The sequence below is a fragment of the Diceros bicornis genome, chromosome X (assembly GCF_020826845.1).
Source record: "Diceros bicornis minor isolate mBicDic1 chromosome X, mDicBic1.mat.cur, whole genome shotgun sequence".
NCBI lineage: Eukaryota > Metazoa > Chordata > Mammalia > Perissodactyla > Rhinocerotidae > Diceros > Diceros bicornis.
Window position 1 is genome coordinate 114,260,460 of NC_080781.1, and position 26,336 is coordinate 114,286,795.

General features: G+C 39.0%; 1 protein-coding gene across 21 annotated transcripts in view; it reads right to left on the bottom strand.

Annotated features, from left to right (window-relative positions):
* TENM1 (teneurin transmembrane protein 1) overlaps window positions 1-26,336 on the bottom strand; it is a 780,745-nt gene that overhangs the window by 125,211 nt on the left and 629,198 nt on the right. For all 21 annotated transcript variants that reach the window (XM_058536663.1, XM_058536660.1, XM_058536662.1 and 18 more), the window contains 3 exons: window positions 19,736-19,855; window positions 13,801-14,062; window positions 11,254-11,521 (listed from right to left, as the gene is read on the bottom strand). In XM_058536663.1, the coding sequence (XP_058392646.1) occupies window positions 11,254-11,521; window positions 13,801-14,062; window positions 19,736-19,855 (650 nt within the window). The remainder of the gene's footprint in view (window positions 1-11,253; window positions 11,522-13,800; window positions 14,063-19,735; window positions 19,856-26,336) is intronic.

The following is a 26,336-nucleotide window of genomic DNA, read 5'->3' on the forward strand; positions in this document are numbered from 1 at the left end:
AACTTGCAATCGGCTTATGAGAAGGCAGACATTTCACCTCACGGAGTTGAGCTGCTTTCCAAATGCACAGGGAACAGGCAAATACAGTAGCAACCAATCCTAGACTTCCTCTCATGGAAGCAGACTGTAATGCACTAAACACCTACTCTTTTTCATATAATTAAATACGGGGAAAAAGGGCTACTCAGTGGCTGGCACTGAAAATGCTGAGCCCTGACATTACACTCTGCCTGGTACTGCGACAGCTGAGTCTCAGCTAAATAAGCAGAGGGAACCACTACCATTTCCCAGGAGGCCTGTTGCCTATCACATCTGATCATCCACACAACATGGTATAGGCCACGGATTCAGCCTCTGGCACTCTGGAGTGGGGACTAAGAAGAATAGTGTAATAGGAAGGAAAAAATAATTATTCATCAACATTTTAAAGGAGCTGTAGAAGACAGACTAGTCTGGCAGTGAGTAGAGACAAGTGGAGAAGGGGGGGTCCCGGCCTATACTTCCCACGGGCTGGTATAGTGGTCCCATGCTGGTGTGTATATATTGGGAAGGCAACTGAGAAGACAGCAATTAATATGGCAGAATACTTTCTCTGAACCATGTGACTGCATCCCTGCTGACACTCTTAATTCTGTCTGGACTTCTGTCTTCCTGTATTCTCCACCCTCACCTCCACAGAGAGATATTAATGGGATGTTCCTTAACCAAGAGTCATTGGTTATCAAGATAGGCTTGTTACTTTTGCAGAGAACTCTGTCCTCTGGTCATTGGATTGCACCTCTGACTCCACTGTTAGTCATCTTGCAAATATTATACTGACTTATAAAGAAGACTTTATCATACTGGCTTATACAAAAAGATAGCAGCTTGCTCCCCCAAAGCCATTTGACATTGGGAAAATAACTGAATGCTCATTCTACTTATCAGAGGAGTAGCACTTGTATGATGTGGGGACTGCAAGAAGGCTGAGCGCCACAGTGCCCCTGACACCCAATTTAGTGACGGTGACATTCATCTATAAGGGCTGGGATAGGAGACTGACATTAAGTAGCTAAGGTAAAGATGCCACGCAATGAAGCTGATGTGCAAAATATGACAAGATTAAGCAGATGATTTTCAACAGTTTCAGGTTAAGGCTTCAGAATTCATAATGATTGCATTTATGAAGGCAATATATAATTAAAAGTAGTCTCATAGTCAGTGTGAGAAATTTACATGTTAACTTCATGAACTCAGGGAACATCTAAAAATAATTTCATGACATTTAAAAGGTAACTAACAACAAGATCAAAACCTTCTTATCCAAAAGGAATCATTAAGTAGAACACTAAATATTTCCCATTCTTTTAAAATAGTAGATTAACGCAAAACAACAACAACAAAAAGCAAGAGACCTAAGGAACCAAATGAAAGCCATGGCAACAACAGACCAAGACTATATAGATAAAATGCTATCTATTGAGAACAGGTACTTGCTCCCAGAACTTCTTCTACTTTTTCCTATTTTCTAGTGATTTATCATAGGATAGGATGACCCCAGAGGCTTCTCAATTTGACACATTGCCCAGTGGCCTGAAATGCTTTGTTTATCTGTCTATTTTCCTGGCTTACCAAGAGTGTCAGAATCAGGTGATGAATTTTTATCAAGTGCCTTTTCAGCACTTATGGAGCTATTCACATAGTTTTCTCTTTTAATCTAGTAATGTGGTGAATTATAGCAGTAGGTTTCTTAATGTTGAACCATCTTAGTGTTCCTAAAACAAACTCTATTTGGTTATGATGTTATTATCTTTTTAATGAATCACTGGATTTGATTTGGTAATATTGTACATAGGATCTGTACCCTACCAGTTTACAAAAATAAGGTTTAAACATGTTAGTGCTAAAAGTGAGGTAGTTGGATGAAGAGAAAGTACAGGTAGGAAGTAAAAAGCATCTAGGGGTGAAGTAGCCACATAACGCTTTCGTCAAGAGACCTTTACACTGAAACCTAGTATTATGCGATTTTTTCTGGCTGCTTTGTCTGAGCCTAGCTGCAGAAAAGCAAACCTGGAACCTGGAAGACCTATGTGCCACCTAAGGCAGGGCGATGTACTGACTCATATCCACATTTGTGAGTGCCTTTGTGTACGTGGGCACTGCCCTCCTCTCCCTTGGCAGGCCCACCATCCCATTATATAGGCAAGGCTTAGGGTTCAACCTTAGCCTCTGTCCTTATTCATTTGTTTTTCAGTCATTCAACAAATATGAGATATTCACTGGGTACCTCCTGTTGTCAGGCACTGAGGATGAACGAGACAGAACAAGATAGCACCCCTCTGCCCAATGGAGCTCACCTTCTAGTCAGAGAGACAAATATAAGACAAAAACAAATCACACGCATGCACACAAATTGTGATAAATGTTATGATGGGAAAATGCAGGGTATTATGAGAGAGTGTAACAAGGGAATATAAATTGGAATGGGGAGGCAAGGAAAGCCTCTTGATGAGAAGAGGTTTCTCTCATGAAGTATAGGGAGGAACAGTTTAGGCAGAGAGAGCAGCATGTGTGTAAGGTTTTGAGGCTTGGTATCTTTGGGAGATTTAAAAAAGGTCAGGGTGGCTAGAGTAAGTTTCTCTCTAGTGCATCAAAAACAAAAGAAGAACAACCCCTTCCCTCCTCCCCCACCCAGTACAAAACAAAACAAAAGATTACTATCCTCTAGTAGTACTTAGGCATTTTTCTTTGGGGAGGTTTTAGGAAATAGATTCACCTTGAAAGTGGACTGGTTATCCTTTGAAACAGTGTGATTGATTAAAAGGGATGCAATATTGTAATGAAAAGAAAGGCGCTGTTATTGAATGACTCAGCAAACCTTCACTGAGTTGCTCTATGTGCCAGGCAGGTGACCTGCTAAGCACTGTGGATAGAGAGGATATTACCCAGGGCAGGATAATTTGTCATATGAGAGAGGCCATATTCTGAAGGGATACGTACCTTCCAGAACTTTCATCCATGGCCTCCTTAAAATAATATCACTTCACATCTGCATAACACATAACAGTTAAATACAATTTTGTGTATATTACCTAATTTGAAGACTCACAAAAACTCATGAGGAAGGTATATTTACTCTTATTTGATAGATGTGATAGACTCAGAGAGGTGAAGTGACTAGTCCAAGGTCATCTGGCTAGTAAATGGCAGAACCAGAGCTCAAACACAGTGACTTTATAGCAAGTGCTTTTTTCTACTATGCTAGATCACAGCTCTTAAGGGAAAGACTCAAAATTCAGAAGTGCTAAATAAATAACCTTTTATTTGCTCTGAATTTAAGAGATAAGGATTGGAAGCTAGGGATAGCCTTGAAGTAGAAGTATCATGTATCCTGGTTGGCCAAAAACAGTATCCAGTTATGTCATTATTAACAGCATCCCCTTTTACTCTCAAGAGTATCTTGGAGCCAGCCCTGATGGCCTAGTGGTTCAAGTTTGACACACTCTGCTTTGGCGGCCCGGGTTTGGTTCCCGGTCGTGGAGCCACACCACTCGTCTGTCAGTAGCCATGCTGTGGCAGTGGCTCACACAGAAGAACTAGAAGGACTTACAACTAGAATATACAACTATGCACTGGGGCTTTGGGGAGGAAAAACAAAAAAGAGAGGAAGATTGGCAACAGATGTTAGCTCAGGGCAAATCTTTCCCAGCAAAAAAAAAAAGAAAAGAGTATCTTGGTTTGAATGATAAATTATATGGTCACCCAATCTTGAAGAGATATCTCCATAATGCCCTGAGATGGGTTGGTAGAGGGGACTGGGAGGCAAGAACAGTCCTAAATGCTGACTTAGAAAATAAGTCATATGGTTTCGTAAATCATTTAATGTTTCTGTCTCTTGACTATATCATCTTACCAATGGCTTTCAAATTCTCATGCCTGAAAGTCATTTAATTGTGCCCCATGGGGAGATACACACACATACACATACACACACTTATAATTGAAACGAAGTTTTCCAAAACAATACTCTCTTAATAGCTTTACATTCTGATGATTTGTATTCTCTTCTATTATGTTCACTTTCATTCCATTAAAAAAAGTACTGTTCGGCTCATCAAATGGATTTCACAATCTACTAATGGGTGTGACCAGCAGTTTGAAGTGGGCACAGACTACTTGCTTACCAGACTATCAATCAGGGTCATCTAAAAACCCTGGTAGGCTCCAGGCACTCTTACTTTAGGAGGTCCCATCTTACATCTTATTAGACATATTAAAATGGATACAACCCACAACCCATATCCAACATTAAACATATTTCATATGTATGTGTGAAAATTGAGTTGCAAGCTCAATGACAAGCTGACATAATGCTCCATTTTGCAGATATTTATTTAAGCATTTATTAATGTTGATTTTTCTGGTTTTCTTTTCATATTTTGGTGCTAATAAATTTATTTTTCAGGTTGCAAACACTTTTGTAGGTCCTTGAAAAACTCATATCCTTGGTGCTGTGCCTATAAAGCTGAGTGGATAAAATAGCCCTGCTCTCAGTTAACGATTATGAATTCATGAGTGGAGAGAAATGATGAAAGATTATTATCTCTGCTAGCTTCTTTGACAGAAAGCCACTGGGGCATTGAATTGGGTACTCAGTAAGGTGGGTTGGTCACTTTAGTGAAGAGAGGCAGTAGTGAAAGGCATACAGAGCTCAGAACTGGGAGACCCGAGTGTGAATCCCTGCTCTGTAGAGGATTTTAGGCAAGTCACTTGCTCTTTCTGAATCTCAGTTTCCCCCTCTATAAAATGAAGATCGTATTAATCGTGCCATGCCTACCAGGCAAGAAAGTTATAAGGATTAAAATGAGATAAAGTATGTGAAAGTACTTTGCAAATTGTAAAGCACTACCCATTTATTATTAAAATATTCAGTGGATGCTATTTTTGTGGCTGCCCAGCCTGCTTAGGTTTTACTGAAGGGAAATTTATGAACACTAAAGCATCGTTCTCGGGGATGTTTTGTGTGCACAAAGCAACCATAGCTTAGCACCTATTACTATTAATGTTCCCCTGTTTCTCTCTAATACAATTTAGATAGACTCCTATGCGTTGTGAACCTTTAGGAAGTCTAGTTCTCCCTGAAACACCACTCTTTCTTGCCAAACTACTGTACTAAATAATTATGCAATTGTTGTTGCCAATAACCTTGAAGAAAAATAGAATTGTTTATAGCAGTGCTACTAAAGGCGGATGGCTGATTTCCTGAACTTCCAGGACTTCAAACCACTGCAATTTAATGTAATTAAAATGAAGACCAGGCAGAATGCATTATTACACATTGATAATGTATGCGGACACAGGCGGACATAGGGAATTACTTTGACAAAATTCATATAATGGATGCAGATCAGAGTCCCTAACAAGTCAGTTTGTCAAATTAAACAAGCTGTCTCTAGAATTTTAACAGCACTGTGAGCTTAACAATAATGATTTTTTTACATTATTTTGCAAGCAGCAGAGTTGGGAAAGAAACTAAATAATATACAATGATTTCCAGACATCATACCTTATTTAGAGCCAGAGAATAAAGTACTAAGGCCAAATTATTTCAAATGCTCGCATGGAGTTTTCAGTAGGGGAGTCTTGTCTGTGTATCAGACAACAAAATCTTTAAGTCGGATGAACTAGTGATTGTGGTTTTTATACTGCAACCCTGCGGATGGTTTTACTCTTCTTCCACTTGATCAATATTGTACTTGGATTCATCAATCTTATCAGTTGCCATTGATACTTCTCTAAGGAAGTAGTTTACACCTCTGTTGGTAATTTATTCACTCTGGTATTATCCCTCCAGTTGCAAAGTCTGCTTCGTTACAAAAAATGGTGGGATATCCTAGGATCTCAAGTACCCTTTTTCTCATTTTGGCTGTCCCTCAACAATCTATTCTTCTTTGGTGACACTCTAGCCCTTAGAGATCACACCAATTCCCCACAGTGGGGCTATGTGGGAAACAAGAATCCCACATTTCAAACTAAGTGATCATTTACTTAGATATTCACCATCACTTCAATTTCAGCTTGTTTAAATCTGACCCCTTCTTTCTCCATCACCCAGGGGGTGGGAGAGAGGTTCATGTTTAACTAGCATGGGAAGGAAGAAGAGTGGGAGACCTTTCTAGCCGCTGTTTTAACCAAAATCCTTGCAATAACTGGGACTGTGTGAACACTGGTCAAAGTTTGTTTCCTACTGCTGTTGTAACAAATTACCACAAACTTAAAGGCTTCAAAACAAGACAGATTTATCATCTCACAGTTAAGGAGAGCAGAAGTCTGAAATGGGTCTCACTGAACTAAAATCAAGGTGTCAGCAGGCTGAGTTCCTTCCAGATGCTGTAAGGGTAAATCCGTTTCCTTGACTTCTCTAGCTTCTAGAGGTCAACCACATTCTTTGGTTCTTGGCTCTCTTCCTCCATCTTCAAAGCCAGCAATGTTGCATTTTGCTGTGCCTTTCTTCTACAGTTATATCTTCCTCTAACTCTGACCTTCCCTTCTGCCTCCCTTTTCCACTTTTAAGGATCCTTGTGATGAGATTGGGCCCACCCAGATAATTCAGGATAATCATCCCATCTCAAGGTCAGCTATTTGTAACCTTAATTATCTTTTGCCATGTAACATAATATACTCATAGGTTCCAGGGATGAACATCTTTGAGGTAGTGGTGGCTATTATTCTGCCTACCAAAAGGCTACACTAGTATTTCTGAATCTGAAGCAAATCTGGGAAGTGTCATATATAGCACCATTGTTAATATCTGGTGCAAAATTTAGTCTATTTCTTCTCACATCAGTTAAGTGATTATAAAATATAGCCAGGAGTACAACTAAATGTTTTCTTCTTTGTTTGTTTAGACTCAATTGTATCTATTAAGGTATGAGCTCAGTGGTAATATACTTGATCGCTTTGTCTCCATCCATTAATCAGCTGAACTATTTATTGCCTGTTGTATTCCTAAGTTGCTCACAATCCATCTTCAAGAAGTAGATTCTCCAACTTTATTCTACCACCTATTCTAATGCTTTACCACTGTCAAGAAAACTCTCTTAGTCTCCATGGAGATGGAAATGGAGACCAGGTAGTAAATAACATCCCTTTAACCATGATTAAGATATCAGGGACATTTCCTACAAGGTAAATAATCCATATTCCATCTTCGGTACCACACTTTAAACTATTTTGGCTCTTTTCCTTGGGATCCTGCCAGTTTTCTTTCTCTACCCTAAAAGAATATGTCCCTTAAGTGCACATAAAACACCATGAGGAACATTTTTTTCCTCTCTCTTTGGATATTTCTGAGTGGGTCAATTGTTTCTTACTTTTATTACTGTTATTAGCCTTAAAAAGGAACCGACAATATATATTGTAGCATTTTAATTAAGGCCACTTTATAGTCAGAATGCTTGAGGAAGTTTTGACCAGGAACATAATTGTAGAAATAGGAAGTAAACCAATACCCATAGTCAAACAATAGGAATGCAGGCTTTATCACTGGTGTGTATACAAGAAAGTCTTTGCTTTTCTTCGTGTTTTACTTGTTTATTCAATCGTCCATGGACATATTAGAAACTAAGTCATTAAGAGTGCTTAACCACAACAAGAAGAAACATTTTAGAACCTTTAGCACTGGAGGTATTTAAAAGGAAGAGATGTAACACATTTAGATATAAAGTGAGCTTGATAAAACGGTGCAGCCATTGTGGAAAACAGTTTGGTGGTTCCTCAACAAGTCAAACAGAATTACCATATGACCCAACAATTCTACTCCTAGGTATATTCCCGAAAGAATTGAAAACAGATATTCAAATAAATACTTGTATGCAAATGTTCATAGCAGCACTATTCACAATAACCAAAAGGTGGAAACAACCCAAATGTCCATTGGTTGATGAAAGGACAAACAAAATGTGGTATATTCATACAATGGAATATTATTCAGTCATAAAAAGGAACGAAGTACTGATACATGCTATGACATGGATGAACTTTAGAAACATTATGCCAAGTGAAAGAAGCCAGATACAAAAGACCACATATTGAATGATTCTGTTTGTTTCAAATATCCAGAATAGGTAAATCCATAGAGATAGAAAGGAGATTGGTGGCTGCCAGGCCTGGAGGGGAGGGAGGAGTGAAGAGTGACTGCTAGTGTGTATGGGGTTACTTTGTGGGGTGATGATGAAAATGTTCTGGAATTAGATGTTGGTGATGGTTGTACAACCTTGTAAAAATACTAAAACCGACTGAATTGTATACTTCAAATGGGTGAAATTTATGGTATGTGAATTATATCTCAATAAAGCTGTTATTTGAAAAAAAAGTGAGGTTGAGGTACATTTATGTGAACCTTAGCAAGAAATGACTGCTAGACACTGTCTTGGTCAGTTCTTCATCAGAGTATTGGATAAATTGCTAAGTGTCACAACTTAAGAAAAAAGTAAAAAAAAACCCTAAAAAACCAAAAAACTAACAAACAACCTGGCAGGGGTTCTGAAGAGGGTCATAAAGAATTGGAAAACAAAGTCCTATGGAGAACAGTTAGAGGAATTTTGGATTATTCTCGTGAAGCAAAGCTTTAGAATAATATCCTTAAGAGAAGAATATGAGGCTTTGAGTATGCACCAGTCAGGGTCCCAGCAGGAATCAGATGTCACACTCACAAGTGTTCACTGCTAAGAGTTGAATGAAGGGGCTATTTACAGAGACATGAGCAGGGTTAAGGGACTCGACAAGGGATGGTGACCCCGCCAGGGACTGGCAACACTGGGAAGCCTTCTGGGCTTGCAACGGCAAGGCGAGGGAATGATGATACAGAAGGCCAGAGAGAGATCTGGGGATTTGGAGGACGGGCTGCTCATCAGGAGCTGCCATCTTCTAATGTAGTCACTACCAGAACTGTAGTGAAGCAGGGAGAGGGATAAATACCCTGACCTCTTTCTCATTCCACCCTGCAGTCTCTGGATGGTGCCACCCATTGACCAAATCAGAAGGGAAGCCAGAGAGCAAAGGAGTCCAGGCAATGTGGTCCATAGAAGCCAGCCTCTCAGACTATAGAGAAGGGCAGAGAACAGATTGTGTGTGTTGGCGGGGGAGGGGGCAGCAGAGAAGGCAAATGGAGAATAACCAACACAGAATACCTACCTATTATACCCACAACTCCCTTCTTAGAGAAGCTGAGGCAACAAACACCTGCATAGGCTCCATGCTTTACATCTTGTGGTCCCAATACCCTGACCACAGCAAAATTGAAAAAAAAAAAACAGTACCAGTGACCAATATTTGTTGAGTGCTTACCATGTGTGAAGCACTTTACCTTACTCACCTCATTTAATCCTCATATCATAATAACTCAAGAGTAACATTCTCTTTATGATACCCATTTTATAGATGGAGAAACTGTGGCATTTGGAGATTAAGTAATTTACCCAATGTTGCATAGCTAGTAAGTAGAGAGGGGATGATTTGAACCCAGAGAGGGAGTCTGGCTCCACAGTTGTTTTCTTAACCACTACACTCACTGGAATAGGGATCGAGCAGGACTCCATAGGCTGGCCAGCAACCTCGGTGGTAGTCAGCCTAATGGTAGAGCTCTGCCTTATAGGGGTGTTCTCTACTGTAAGATGACTGGCTGACACATTCTGATATTCTCTTTAAGAAGAATCTTAATGCAAGATACAGAGCAAGTCACCAGACTGTGGGGTTTGAAGAGCTGAGAGAAAAGGAGGGTAGTTAATATGTCTGGAGAAGTGATGAGCTTAGTCATCAATATGGCGGAGTCACCACTGTGGGAAGCAGTGGACTCTTGCTGCAGAAGGGACAACTAGAGCTGTTGCTAAGTTGACAGAGCAGATGCTGGCTTTTTAGAACTGCAAGATATCCTGAGCAAGGCTGCAGTTTGGTGAGGCTTCCCTGTGAAGCTACCGATGCCTTCTCTTGTTCTTTCTTACTTTCCCATGTGTCTTCACAATAATCCCCCAGTAATTGAGGAAATCTGAACCGCTCTATGTTCCTTGCATTCTAATAAAGTTCAACAGAGATGAGATAATTATTAAAATATATGAAGGTCTCTTGGGCAAAGAAGAGTTACCAATCTTTTTTTTCCCCCTCTATATATTTTCCTCTGAAAAGAAAGAGAGGAAATTGACATACTGTAGTCTAAGAAATATAGGTCAGTTATATGGAAGTTGTACCATGATAGACACTTCCAAGGGAGGATTTGAAAACGTCTCCTCTGGAGAACTTTAAAATTAGGCTTCTCATCTGTCCAAGGGTGGTTTCCATGAGGTACTGCCTAAAGGGACAAGAATCAATGGCTCCCAACTACAGTTCCATAGACCTGTGTCAGATCCCTTAGGAAGTTTTCACTGTTTTCTACAGAGTGAGAGAAACAGACATTGGTGTCTGTCTGTCTGTCTCTCTCTCTGAGTATCAGTGTTAGATTGCTTACTGTCATTTCTCAAGATATACTATTCTTTTTTTTTTTGGTGTTCAAGTATCCCACCTTTGTGAAATTATGGTAGTGGTAGGCAATAGTAGATTGTAGTGGTTTTCTTTTTCCTTTTTAAAATATTCTTACTTGGCAAAATAAAAAGTTGGCAAACCTGTCTCAGTCTCATTTTTTTAAAATGTCATTTGTCTGAAAGAATTAAATATCTGAAAACTGTAGGCCCAAAGGACCTCTTAAGGTCCCTGCTATCTATAAGATTCTAGGTTTTAAAGTCTTGAGATAACAGAAAATCAAAAGAACTAGGAAGGCAGGGTGATTTTTTATTTAACCTATCAAAGTATCAAGTTAATGGAGTTTAACCATCTTAGACATAAAAGATAATAAGTGGAGATGCCTATAAGTTAAAATTTTGTAGTTTCTAAGTGGAAATGACAGCCTAAATGTCAAATCCAAAAACATGGCCTAAAGAGCACCACACCAAAGGTCACAGTTAGAAGGCAATATTCAGCTCCGGAGACAGTTACAAGTCATATAGTGTGCAATTCCACTGGTATGCAGTCATCACGAAAGGCAAACTAAAATCATTTTGAAGCAAAAATGTGTCAAAAGGGAAATCTAAATAAGCCCAAAGGGAGTGTTTAAATGAAAAAACGCCTTAGATCCTTTAAATAGAAGAAAACCCATAATTATTCCAAATACAAATTAATATGCAACTAGTACTTTCTGTTTTGTGAACATAATACTGCTGTTTATATAGAATTATTTCAACATACCCAAAGCCTCTGCCAGGCCCCAAACCTTCTGTCCATAGATGTCGGTCTTGTTCCAAGCAAACGTATAGACAAGATTAATTGCAGCAGGAAACCACTTCTGTGTGAGACGCCCTTCCACAGCTACTGTGAGGTGTACTTTTATCATCCCCATGGGAATGGTTGAATGTGTCAGAAGGATCCGTAGCAGAGTTTTATACCCAGGGGTACGGCTGCTCAGGTAACTTAGCCTCACAAAGCTGGAAGGAATGGGGATCTCCTCCTGTACGACCTGAAAGAGAAAAAGCCAAAATAGCTCTTACCAGTGGTCACAGGTAGATGAGGATCCCGCATGCTTTGTTGTCTTGGAAACATGCCAAAGGAGAGAGCTTAAAGGGATCTATGGATGTCAAGTCAATTGTTCTAGAATCTTTGTGAGGCTGTGTGACCATAGGTTTCAAATTCTGCACCGAATCTGCATGGGGACAAGACATTCAACTAGCCCTGAGGACTGCTCTCCTTTTTTCTCTGCCAGGAAAGACTGTGAAAAGAACAATTTCAGTTTTTCAGCAGTGTTCCAAAAATTGCTTAGTAGAAGTTGGAAAAGATCACACTGCTGAATGTCAAGATTTCAGTGCTATGGGCACCATTAAGGGGTCTTTTTCTTATATATACATATACAAAATCTTGTTTGGTGTGTTGTCATATATCACAAAACCATTGCTGTAATCCTTATTCAGGCTAGGCTCTCCAAGAGGAAGGACTCCGGAAGCAGGCCCAGCAAGTGATATTTTATGACAGAGATTATGGATTTCCTAGAATTAATCTTCACAGATGCCATCAAGTCGTCTTCTTTGGAGCTTTGGAATGACCCCAAAGGCCAAATTTTTAATCAAATTTTGCTTACATATTTCTCTGTGCCTGGATATACCAATAGCGGGAGCAAGTTTTTGCAAGTTGGCACCTGTGACTGAGAAGCAAATAACTTCCATTAACTCCTATGCAAATTTTATACTAAACGTTGGTCCCAGAGTGAACATACTACTTGGCTTCTTTAATTAATTGCTATTACTTATTTGTTTATTAGCACAGATGGAGTTAAACAACCAAAAGTGGAAACTTAAACTAAATCTTGCGTTCTGTGACTTTCAACTTTCAAAATACAGCTGAAGAAAGAGCCCATCCTATTCAATACATTTAAGGTGACAAGGATAGTGTGGATATTTTTGTGCCTTCATTTATTTTTAGCTCAAAACCATGTCCCTTCTTCCTTTTCCAAACTACTACACACAGTAGAGCTGATTGTTAAACACATGGTGTCTCATATTGTCCAGGATTTCTGGTCATTCTTCTCTTTCTGAGGGCATAAATCTCTTTTGTCTATTGTTCACCGTTTTTCTTACCCTACATTAGCTATTTGATACCAAAGCTGCACATAGGCTCTGTCATCTTAGATGGTGGCAGAAGTACAGTGGTGAAGGATAGCATGACATTTACCACCTTAGTATTTCATTTCCCTAAGGAAACATGCAATTCTAGATCAGTTGGAAAACTTTTGTGTTGTAAGAGATCCATACTTCCTAATGACATTTGTGAAGGGATTGCTATACTAGTCAAATGTATTCATTAAATACTATCTTGTTTTTCCTTCCTTTCTAAGGAAAAACAATGGAAAAGACAGAAATGGCAACTCATCAGACTCCTTTTCCTGCAAAGCACTATTTTTTGTGAGCCTTTTGTAAGCGGTACCCTCTGGGCACTGCTAATGGTTGGTGACGATGCTGTGATGGAAGAAGAAACAATTCAATCTTGGAATATCTATTTACCTCTTTTTGAGTATAATTCTTGAGTTCTGGATCTGTATGACTTATCAGTCCATTTTGGTGGCTTCTGTGTTTAACTATCATTAAAATATTTCTACAATGTGGTGAGAGAATTGTACTATGGATGTTTGAATGGCTTAATAGTGAAATGAAAATATTAAATGCTCAATAAAGAAAAATTCTCAGAGATCCTAAAATACCAAGGTTTGAAAATACGTCTTCCTCTGACTATAAAGCTTGAACACTCAGAAGCAAAGCTTTAAACAAAACCCATAGGCTTGAAAACTACATTTAGTAAACACAGCTAAACAAGAGGAGTTGTCATGACTTCTAAGAACAATGACAATGGACGCAAACTAGACAATGGAAGAAAATTAGATTTCTTAAGAAGCTTTAATTTCAGAACAACAAATGGTCCCACCTCATTGATTATACTGTTATCACTATTGAGCCAACTAGCTTTGTTCTTTAGAGCACAGTGTTCATTAGGTCAAGGTTTGGGGTTTCATTCTCATGACAGCCAGTTCATCTTGCTTTGTTTCATGGCCACAGATAGTGCCCTATAGCCCTGGCCAATCACCTTGCAAACGCGTGCCAGAGAGATTACATTTGAAGGCTTCTCTTGACAAATGAAGGGCAGCACATTATAGGGCTGGCAGGAGGACTAGGAAAAGGAATCTAGCCATTATACATTGTTGACCACTCCACGATAGTATGATTTTATACGTTCAAAGGCCAATGTACCTACCTGCAGCTCAGGAACAATAGTTCCCCTCTCTGGACAGGATCCTCCAAATGACGTGAGCGGTGAAGGAAGCACAATAGGGTTTGGGCTGATAAAGTTGGAGATATCGCAAGATGGTGGGTCTGGTACAACTCTCTGCATGGTTACTTTCTCCACCACAATAAATTGATTCCAAGGCAACCAGAGTGTCCTCTTCTCAGATAGGAAAGGTGATCGGTCAAAGATTAAGATGACGGAGATACCGCCGACAGCTACGAGGTCAAAGCTGAGAAGGAAAAATATAAGATAGTTTCAACCAAATAAACAACCAAAATAAAATTAAAGTTAAAAAATAGGTACTTTAGTGCCCTTTCCCTCTTTTGAGAGTCAACTATATTCATTCGTATTCTCTATTTTATAAATTTCTTCTAGCTAAATATTCATTCCATGGATGACTTACTTTCACTATCCAGTAGATTTATGAGAAAAAATTCTGTATCACCAGTTGATAGTCACCCAGAATTGGTAAACCAATTTTAATACTATCTTAAACAAAATCACAGCATGTATTTCTGCAAAGCCCAAATCTGACATCACTGCTCCCCCTCGTGCTAGAGAAAACAAAAAGATGACCGTTTAACATTCAGCAGCATCTTTAATATAACGCATTATTCATCCTCAAAAAAAATTTCTATAACATAGCTCAAGAAAAGTAGGGAGCCAAAAGGTTAAATATCTTGTTCAGGGTCACAGACATAGTATCAGAAACTTGACGGTGTCTTTGAGATGGCATTTGGAGAAAGACACGGGCAGAGGAAAATTGTTCAGTGAAATTTGCTTGAACAATAACGTGCCTGAACTCTCCACATGTGGCTACCCGCTTTGGCTCCTGATTCTACTTGAACCTTAGGTTTAGGATTTCTGGTTCTCTCTAGAATGTCTCTTGGTTTCCTTTTGAAAGACAGCCTGTGATGGACCCTGTCTATCTCTGCCAACAACTCCTTCCATATATTTGACAAAGCAAGACTACCTCTCTTGGAAGCCAACTCTGTCTATCACTTGTGGTTTCTGACATGACTCTTGCATTGGAGCATAACAGACTCAGATTTCAGTTCATTCTGTACTAGATGGTTCTACATTACTTCTAAGTATAATGATGTCTTTGAGATAATGTACTTGAAAGCATTCAAAAAGCATAAAATACCATATAAAAGTAAGATAACGACAAATTATTATCATTGTATCTTAAAAATGGATAAAGGGCAATACGATGCTCTTAATATTCAAAGCTTAATCCACAGGAGAGAGATGTAAGCATTTCCTTGCATTAAAAAAGATCTTTCTGTAAAACACTTTTTCAATGATAAAATGCCCTGATAGGGAATCAGACAATTATGGATATCTCACCACTCCCTTCATATGACATTTATTATATTTTATTGTATTATCAATCATGCCTTGTTGCAGAAATCTTCCAGATAAAGATAAATGGACAGTAACAAAGGATGGCTAATACTGTATTTTTTATTGTTGCTCTTTCGGTCAAGTAGCTGTAATATTAAGGCAGTTTCCAAAAAGAGGATTTGAAGAAACGCATTAGCTATAGAAAATAATCTAGGTTTGAACTAAAAAAAGAAAATCCAAATGCCTTATGGTTTAAGACAGAAAGGCTGAACTCATGATAATACAGGAGCAGTTTAAGGCAAGCATAGTGGGGAAAATCCTACATTACTTGTCAAGAGACCTTTCCTCTAGTTCACATTCTACGTTGATTTAACACTGTGTCCTTGGGCAAGTTTATTTGCTTCACCCAAACCTCAGCTCTTGACTTCTTAAAATTGAAGTGCTTATTTATTTGAAAACCCAAATGAATGCAAACACAAAAACAAAATAAACGATCTAAACAAGAACCTGGGAGTTATTCTCTACTTCTAGAAAGATTAAGCAGATAGGGCAGGATTCTTGTTTTGTAGAAAGAGTGTGGTTTTTACTTTATGCATACCTGGGTTTGAATCCCAGCTCTGCCATGTTAACTTTGTCTCTTTGGGCTAGTTATTTAACTTCCATGAGCTTTCAATTTCCTCATTAGTAAAACGGGGCTAATATGATCTATCACTTAGCTACTATTGTAATTGAGTAAATGAGATAAAGACTCAAGGGTGAAGCACATAGTGGGGACTCAATAAATACTATCTTCTCAAATCAGGTTCACTGCCCTACTATATTTACAGATGTTTTCTCTTGTAGTTCAAATGAACTCTAGGCCAGCTTTTGATTATCTCCATAAGCAGATACTGATTTTTTAAATTCTCTTGGGAACTTCCCCTAGACATCCTGTGATGGTTTTATTTGTCAACTTGGCTAGGCTATAGTACCCAGTTATTCAATCAAATGCTAATCTAGGTGTTGCTGAGGAGGTATTTTGTAGATGTGGTTTAATATCTACAATTAGTTGACTTTAAGTGAAAAAGATTACCCCTGATAATGTGGAAGAGGCTCATCCAAGGTTGAAAGACCTTAAGAGCAAAACTGAAGTTTCTCTGAGGAAGAAGGAATTCTGTCTCAAGACTGCAGAGACAGCAACAACTCCTTCCCAAGAGATTCCAGTCTGCCAGCCTACCCTACAGTTTTTGGACTTGCCAATCCCCACATCACATATGGCAATTCCTTGAAATCTCCCTCTCTCCCTCTGCTTCTCTCTCTGTCTGTGCCTGTTTGTCTCTCTCTATATATACAGGCACAAGTACACACACACACACACACACACACACACACACAGGTTCTGTTTTTCTGGAGAACCCTAACTGACACATTTCTCCTCTTCCCACCTACCTGTTATATACAGCAAACACTATGTGGTTGACTCATTAATTGCCGTGGAGGTAGAAGGCAGCTCTGCAGCCAAAAATCCATCTAAACCATTCCAATGCCAAATAGAATGCTCTCTGAATGATTAATTCTTTGAGATTTCCCCCACCACAAATGATCTCCATTGGCATGGGTCATTAAGAACAGGTTATAAAGTCATATGAGAGTAAGTATAAAAGACCCGAGGGAGAGGACACATTTGTTTGGAGACTATTGTCAATCCATAATAGATCACCAGTCCTATCCATAGGTGGAAGACTATTGAAGCCCATGCAAATACTTATCTCTGCCTTATGGTATCCATGAATGAACAAACTCTTGCCTTGAGGGGAATCAGAGGGAATCATCTCTTCATCTTCCAAAAAAAGGTCTTGAGACCTTTAATACTTCTCAAGAAACTTCTAAGGTCAATGCTTCACCTGTTTTGCTTATCACTAGCTGAACTATTTATAAAGAGTTCTCTTTCAACACCTTGCTGAGCACCTGTTACATATCTAAGTTGAAGATGGTAAATCATGGAAGATAAGAGCCAGATTACTTGAGTTCAAATTTTGGGCTCTACCCTTATTAGCTGTGTTAATTTGAATAAGTTTTCTCATCTACCAAATGGGGAAGATGATAATAATAATACCTATCTCATAAAGTTGTGAGGATGAAATAGAATCACATTTATGAAAATGTCTGGCATACAATGAATACTCACACATATTCGTTTTTCCGTTAGAATTGCCTTTTTGTCTTTTCTGCTACTTCGGTCTCTCCCAATCTGCATATCTAATTTCTTCTTACTTTTAGAGGGCCCTGCCTTCCACTCCCATCCTTCCTCTGCTTCTTATACATCATTTTGGTCCCATGACCTAGACTTTTCCTGGTTCTCTAGGGAAAGTTGTCAATTAACTTGTGCAAATGGATGATAACGGGGGTAATTAGTTCTACATCCCACATAACATATTTGCATTTAACAGGGACTTTGAGAGAGTCAGTAGCCTAATCCAAAGCAGTGGTACTACTGGTGGGAACTACAGGCACGGGTGACAGACTGGTGGGATTGAGATTTGGGGACAGAGGGCCCGTAGAGCATCTTGTATATCACTTTCTGTCTACTAGGTATATAAATGCTAATCTCAGCCATTCTATAATCTTTTTGTCCCCAGGTATAGTTTCCTTTTGATATCCTACTTTTAAAATATATTTAATCTGAGGTAGCAACAAGCAGAGACATATAAATGGAAACTCTCATCACACTGTCACTTTATGTCCAAGAGATGACAGCAGGACAGCCTGGTTGGCATTTAGGGCACATATTTTGCATGCTTACACCCTTTGTGGAGCCCGAGGGGAGAGTTATTGTCAGAGGGGACTCTGGCTGGTATCTGTCATCTATACAAACCTACTTCTCATAGTGAGCTTGGCAGAGGAGGGTCTTGGCATTTTACTTAAAACTAAAAGCCCCAAAATAACAACAAAAATTGTCCCTTTTTATGTTTTCTGTAAACTGGAAACAGAAATTTTTAGATTTTTTAGATATCAAGGTTCTTTTAGGTTCTTTAGTGAATATCAAATAATTCACTGAAACCTTTGTACACAAGGTAGAAAAAACTGAGGGCCCATCAGTTCTTTATGAGAAGTAAAATGTCCCTGAGGGTATATTTTATTTAAAGAAATAATTCATTTCTCAATTTCTGGCTCATGGTTGAACATGCTGGTAAGGGAGAGGCTAGTTTTATGTACCAGTTACTGGTGAGTGAACTACCAAAATTCCATCATTCACTCTAACTGGGAGAAAGATCCATTTGAATTAGTAGAGAGCTCTGATTATGGAATATTTGAATGGAAATGTAGTTTTTATTTCATATATATAAGCAATATATATATATGTGTCTGTGTGTATGTGTATATATATATATATATACACACAGACTGCCTGCACCCAGAGTAGTTCTGTTGAGTTTGTTATACTGAATAGATGGCAAGTTAATTATTAGCAATATCATTTACATACAAATCATTCATATGATTTACTAAAGTCTTAAAAACTGTTTGTTTTCTTAAGTAGGTTAAAACTCTCCCTTATTTTCTTCAACTAATTTTTTACAAGCATTTTTTTGGCAGGCAGTTGAAAAAATAAATTCAGCATAGCCCAAGTTGAACAATTAACAATTCTGAAGTGGTTAGGACTAATAAGGTTTGATTGTAGGTTCTTGAAATGAGATAGTCTTTCACACTGTGATAAAGCTCCAAGCCAACAAGTCTCTTTATGTAAGTTTGGAAGCAGCTTGTTATGAGTAGGATATTTTAAGGGTAGCCACCTGGAGACTAGGGCACCTCAAGGCCATTATTACAGTGTTCCTCAGAGTGATAAAGAGGTACCTTTAAGCTGGACATATGGGTCTATTGACTCATATATTCTGAACAAATGTCTTTCTAAATGACAGCAACAAAAATATTTTTGTGAGCAAATCCTTTTCCAGGATGAAAAGATTTTACTTAGTAGTCTTGCTTCCCAGGTCTCAGAGAACCTTGAGAAGCCCTTAGGGAGCAGCCTGGTAGTTGGTGCTTAAGGTTAAAGCACTACAGTTATATAGACACCAAGGGGAATTGGTTAGGCTGGCCATGCTTGTCAGTTGCAGCCACTAGTAAAATAGACAATCTAGGGAGGACACATTAAAAAAAATCTTAATGTAGTTGAATACTCTTCTTTTGGAAAAAACCTTCTGGACACCTGCATTTCTGAAATATTTTGAGGCTGTCATGGAAGAACAGCCTAAGTGTTCCATGGCTTTCTCTTTATTACGTGCACGATCTCACTGAATTTTGAAGATGGATTTACAAATGGAATTAGATGAAGGCTAGAAAACTTTCCACATGGCCAAGGTTTAAGGAAGACTTGAGAGTAATAGCAAAGGGTTAGAAGAGAAATTTGGTTTCATTTAGATGGGGAATAGAGTAAATAAATATCACCAATGACTTTTCTAGATACAGCTAGAAGGAAGATGGGCTTACAAACAATATATCATCCAAGCCCTGGTTTGACTCATGGCTAGAAGTCAGTATTTGGCCCCCATAATAATCAGAAGCAATACTGACGTACCTTCCATCTTGCCGGCTGATGGTAAACCCATAATCGCTGTGGTGCAAGAAACTAACATTCACCCCTACCAGAGGGGTTCCATCTACGGCCACCACTTGGCCTCGAATCACACAAGCACGCCTGCAACAAAGGTCAAAGGCAAATATAAAAGCATGTTGAAACTAGATTCTAGAAGCCAAGTTGGAGAAACTTTGGAAAACATAGTCAAGTATAACAAAGAAAACAATAATTTCACCAACCAGTAGTAACTACCAATGACATTTTGGCGGGATATGTGTACCTTTTTTACCTATCAAAATTGGGATTATACTTGGTATAGTTCTGTATCATGATTTTTTAAGTTAACAGTATATTATTGACATTGTTCAATGTAATTAGAAATTCCTTAATATATCATTTTATTATATAATAGAGCCTTAAACAGTATTCCTTAACTTGTTTAATCCATTCCTTATTTTAAGACATTTAGTTGTTTCTTAATTTTTTCTGCATTGAATTTCTTATTTCCTTGAGATATAGTTCTAGTTGTGGAAGGATATTTTTCTCTTATTAAAATCAATTACATTAGGGCCGGCCCCGTGGCTTAGCGGTTAGGTGTGCGCGCTCTGCTGCTGGCGGCCCGGGTTCGGATCCCAGGCGCGCACCGACGCACTGCTTCTCCGGCACCGACACACAGCTTCTCCGGCCATGCTGAGGCCGCGTCCCACATACAGCAACTAGAAGGATGTGAAACTATGATGTACAACTATCTACTGGGGCTTTGGGGGGGAAAAATAAATAAATAAATAAAAATAAAAAAAAAATAAAATCAATTACATTAGTTAATACATAAATATACTGTAGCTATAACTAAAGTCCCTACTGACCACCTCTCTCCCAGTTCCTGGTCTTCTCCCCAGAGGTAATTAGTAATATCATTTTGTTGCGTGCATTTTGTATGCATTTACATACATAGGTGTGAACATTTTTAAGGCTCTTGATACATATTGCCAAATTGCTTTTTCTGGAAAAACAATGAAAAGAAAGTAGACTTAGTTGGGTGAATTTTAAGAGTTCAAGTCTGCAAAAGAGACATGATCCCTGACTATAGTACTCTGTTTCTCTTGCCTAATTGAAATAAAATATTTCAAGAGATTTTTCCTTTAAACAAAAGAGTTTCATCCTTGCCAAAGAATAGGATTCCATTAAACTAGCCCCTAAACAGGGTTCTCTCCTAGGGACATAGTCCGCTAAAATGTGTACACTTTCAGCTCTAGCCTGGACAACAAGTTGTAACAAATTTCAGGAGCTTGGTAGTTAAGAAGAGCGCACAGGGGCAAATCTCGAGCAAAGATTTTTTGCTGGTCTGCCCTTATTGGGGGCAGCAGGGTGGGGGGATGCAGGGGTGGGAGGGTAGGGGTGGGAAGAGTTTTTCACCAGAGTCCAATCCTAGTCTTGGCAGCTATGAGCTCTAGAATGTGCCTTTTATAACTGGAGCTGGTAGGGTTGAGGAAGGTTGGGAAAGATCAATGATTTTTCCTAGGGTATCAATGTCATTTTTTTTACCAAGTGAGATTCCGGGTATCCAGAGAAGCTCAATCTTGAATTAAATGGGTCCATGTTATTTGGGCAAACATGACTTTCCAAAATAACCGTACTAATTCCATCCTGGCATCATACATTCTTTGAACAGATTCAGCAAGTCAAGGCAATGTATCTAAAGGCTCATGGCCACAAAGATCATTCGAGAGAGAAAAGAAAAATCTCTGAAAAAGCAAAAGATAGTTACCAGCCAAAGTCTGCTTTACACGTTGTAGCCAATAAACTTCACTACTAAATTCTATTGGAATCAGAGGAATTGAGTATAAGTTATGCTAACAGGATTTATCCTGCATTACCTAAGGCCTGCCTGCAACGCAAACTACAAGCCATTAAGTATTACACAAAGGTAAGCTAGTATAATTGTTGCTATTAGTGTTTTTGTATATTGAGCTCTCAGACCAACATTTCTAGCTCTGACATAGATCAGTGGCTTTCTTCTTTCCAATGAGCTGTGCATTTTATGAATTCTGTAAATCATGGTTCTGAATGGCATGCAAATGGCATATTGGCACTTGCTTTGCCTTGTCTGATTCTCCCAGTCTCTTTTGGGGAGATTTTAAAATCCCATTTGTTCTAATAGACAAGACATGTATTTGAAAGTCATTGAGTTCTGAAGTCTGAACTAATCCTGACAGTTCTGGTCCCAGGTTCTAAGTCCAATGTTACAAGAAATGAATTAAAATGATGTCTCTAGTTTTATACAGTAACTTTTTGAAGGTCTTTACAAAGCAAAATTTGACAAGCTGGGTATAGATTAAGTAGAAACAAGTTGAGTAAATCTCCTGCAAACTCTACGGGGATTGGAGCCAGAGGGGCTGAGAAGAGACTATATTAGTGAGGCCAAATCATTTAAAAATCCGTTAAACATTGCTTCATGAGCCCTAAGTGCTGATAGCTCTTTTGGGGGTGTGGTGGGGGTAATTATCAACTCGCCAAGGCTTTACCAGCTAGCAAGTGGCCTTTGCAACAATAATGCCTACTTAGGTGGTTGCTGATTCCCTATGGCAAGGCAATTCTACACTCACTCATTTTATTTGTTCACATTAATCTAGACATTGTGTCTTCTCATAGCTGTACTAGGCTCAGTTATTTTTGTTTTTATTTTGTCAGGCCTAGTTGGCATTATTTACTCATATTTTATGACAGACACAGACCTGTCTCTTCTCTTTGCTGCTCCTTTATTTTCTATACAGCTTATATTTATGAAGGATCCAGGCTGGTGAGTGCAAGTCTCATAAAAGTCATCATTATTCTATGCATTTCTCTTGTATTCCTCTCTTCCTTCATTCTGTATCTCATTCTGAATAGACTTGTCTTTTGACTCTTCTGCACTTTAATATTCCTCATATTTTATGAAGCACACAGATTTGTGTGATAACGACTCATCAAAGTCATCATTATTCAAGACATGGTCTACCTATTCTTCTTCTCATTCATTTCACTCTTCATTCATAAATAATGCACAGATTTGTCTTTCAACTCCCCTACTTTTTTTATTCCTCATATTTTATGATCCACACCAACTTACAGCATATGATAAAGCCCCATAAAACTTATTATCCTACATTTATCAGCATTGAACTCTCTTTGTAATGTATTAGACTTTAAATGTTCTAAGATTCCCTGTATCTTGCTGCATTTGCTCCCATTATTTACACATTCTATGTCATCCATTTTTCACAAGAATAACTCTTAGCTCCTTTTATTCCTGGATTACTAGTACTTACTATAATCTTTGACCAACATCAGTCATCCTGCGTCAGTGTAGGTTGTCTAAATTTTGGGACAGTATTAAAGTATTCTTTTTTAATTTGCAGTAATCTTGATTGGCACTGCCTGCAGAAACCTAGGGAAAAAAATCTCAGGCAAACTCTCCATTTCAAAAAGGAAGCTCTTGAGTCTACTCGCTTCCCCATGCTACTCCAGCTCCAGATGGCCCTTAGGGAGCCTTCATATATATTCTTGGCAAGTGTGGTGTATTGCGCCACTTCGTTCAGCTCAACTGCCATTTTGTGCACTCCCAGTTTCTAAACTCAATTTTCTTCCTAACTATGGATAGTAGCTTTGTATCTGCTTTATTTTTTCTGATTCACACAGCCACAAAAATGTAGTTTCTCCCCCATTTATAAAATCTGTTTGGATTATGCTTCTCATATCCAAGGCAGCCTGTATAATTCATCTTTTTCCTAGGTGAGATCCTTGTTGAAGCAATGCAGTATGTGTGGCAGGGGTCTGTCTTTGATAGTACCACAATCCTACTTTCCGTGCTTTTCGTCCTTCTCATTGTGGTGCCTCCTTGTTTCCTGTCCCAGAGAGTCTCCAGCTTCTTCAAATTACCATCTAAATGAGGCAGTCATACTTGGCTTGTCCTTGCCCTGTTTTGGGGGAACATCTTGAACTCTTAAATTTTTTGCCACATCAAAACTACCCTCAACCTGAGTCCTAATCCTTCAAGGACCTGTCTTTTTCTGAAACTTTTTCAATTAAATAATATACAGAACTCTTGCGAATCTTTCAAAGTAGTATAGAAGCTACTATCTGGAATGTCATGAAGCTGGTCTGCACATGTGTACAGCAGGTATGTCCCCAGCGTGACTGTTATGTGTTGGTTGTGTGTGCGTGTGTGTGTGTGTATGTATGTTTGTGTACTCTCAATGGCAGGTACTGCATGCTTTCCATCTTTGCCTGGGGCTTTCCTTCTTTGATTCACAGACATGGATGGGATGCTTTGCTTTCTTGAATCTTTAAAAACAAGAATCTCTCTCTGCTGTTGTGGGTTAGAGCAAGACAACCTGAACCTAGATGGACATGTCCAATGTGACTTTAAAAACATGTATGGAGAAGATCACCCCTCACAAGCGTCTCTTTTCCTGTTCTCTGGAGAATACAGGCTGCTGCCAAGCTGTCTATCTGCTGTCACTATGCTAAAGCAGCAATCACAAAGGAATTGCTTCTTCCTTTAACTCAATGCTGAATCCTCCAGGTGTTTGGAGCTTGGTCTGAAGAACAGGGCATCTTGGGAAATGCAAGTCAGAATACACTTTACCAAGAGGCTTATTTAACTAACAAGCTGCTTGTCAGACAGTTCTGATGCAAAAGGTCTAATTCATTCCATATTTGCTATTTTCATGGCACAGTCAAATTATCCCTAGCCTTCAATAGACCTTTGGTTCCATTCTCCTCTTCCCTTATTTGTTGTGTTTTGTCTTTGGTGTCAAATTTCCAATATTCATTCAACACCTCAGGCAAAAACATTAACCTCAAGCACAAAAGTTGGTTTGAAAAACAAGGCTGAAAACTAAATTGCTGAAAGAAAATGTAATTTACTGCATTGTATTCCTGATTAAAATCTTTCATAAGGAAAATGAGGCTCAGAGCTAGGGAAGTTATAGCTATTTGCTTTTGTTGCTAACATGAGCATAAGCAACCTCTGAAGGGTAACATTCAAAATCAAGGACCTAGCCAGCAGGGGGTCTAGCAGCAGGTGGGCAGCTTAGTAAACTCCATAGGAACAGATGAAATCCTTTCCACAGCTGACAGCTCTGGTCAAGAGAGAGCAGTGAGAAGGGCTGAGAAGGGAGAGGCTATGCGAATCCTCTGCTCACTAGTGTTGGAATCCTGCCCTGTAAATTCCTCTATGAGTCGTTGTCAGTTGGTTCAAGACTCTAAGGGACAGAAACCTGCCGCGTATGAGGTGTGGTTCGATGGTTCTCCTGACATCTTCTCCGTGGGCTTATTATACTGCAAAGTTCCACAGTTGTAGATTGTGTCATTTGGGCTAAAGCACTGCTGCTTCTGGGGGCCCTACTGGAATGCAAATACATCTGAGTGGTTGGGAGAAAGGGCTTATGATGTCCTCTTATCCACTGCCATCACCCAGTGAATAAAGGATCTTTACAGTGTCATTTTGGGAGTGTGGAATTGGTCCTCAGTCCTTTCTGGTACTCCTCTCGTATCGACCAGTGGTTCTCAAACTTGATCATGCATCAGAATCCCCTAGAATCACCTAGAGGGCCCAAGAATTTGCATTTTTAATGAGTTCACAAGTGGTGCTGATGCTGCTGGTCTAAAGACTGAACTTTGAGAACCACTGCTTTAGGGAAAGTGAGACTAGTACCTACTCCTAAGGAGGGAGGCAGGGGGCATAAACCATATAAAGGCAGGCAAGCCACCAACTGGTTCACAATCTTACCATTATGAAATCTGTGAGGCATGAATTTTTAACTCTTCCATATAAATCTCTGGAAAAGGTTTGCAAAACTGTAGTTTGGGGAGTTATATCGAAACTGTCATGACAGAATGGTGGTTGGATTACAAGATGAACTGTAGTGCCCCTTCAAATCCAGAGATTATAAAATGGAAAAATATGTTTTAACCTGATTTTTCTTCCTCATCCCTATTATTCTCATTACACAATGCTTGTATCCATGTTATGGCACGTGTCATAGCCTGTCTTGGATGAGAGTTATAGATCTGTCTGTCTTTCCTCTTAGTCATTCCAGGACAAGAATGGTGTGATTTTCCTCTCTGCCTCCTTCCCAGTGTCTGGTGTATACAGCACGTGCTCAAGAAAGCTTCATAGAATTTCAAATCAAATATTTTTATATGAAATTGCAAGATACTTGCAACCTATCCTCATGGCACTGCGTCAAGGGTTTTGGAGACTACTTGGAGGTTCCTGTGTGACAGATGCCTTACAGTTCATTTATTAGAATCCAGCATTCTGGATTGTGCATTACGACTTTCTCATCATGAGAGTTTTGTTTGATAATTGACTACTTCAGGGAATTAAATAGTACCCCTGTGATTGGGAAGAATGAATGATAGTCCTCCTCAAATGCTTAATTTATGAACATGTGGGAGATCAAGATTTGGCGACCCTGAAATCTCTTTACCTTGGTTGTTTTCTCTGAGGACATTTGACCACCCCAACTAACTGCCTACAGAATTTGACATGGTGACTCCTTCCTGGAACAGAACCTCTATCATGATGGCTGTAAAGATAACGTAGGATAAATGT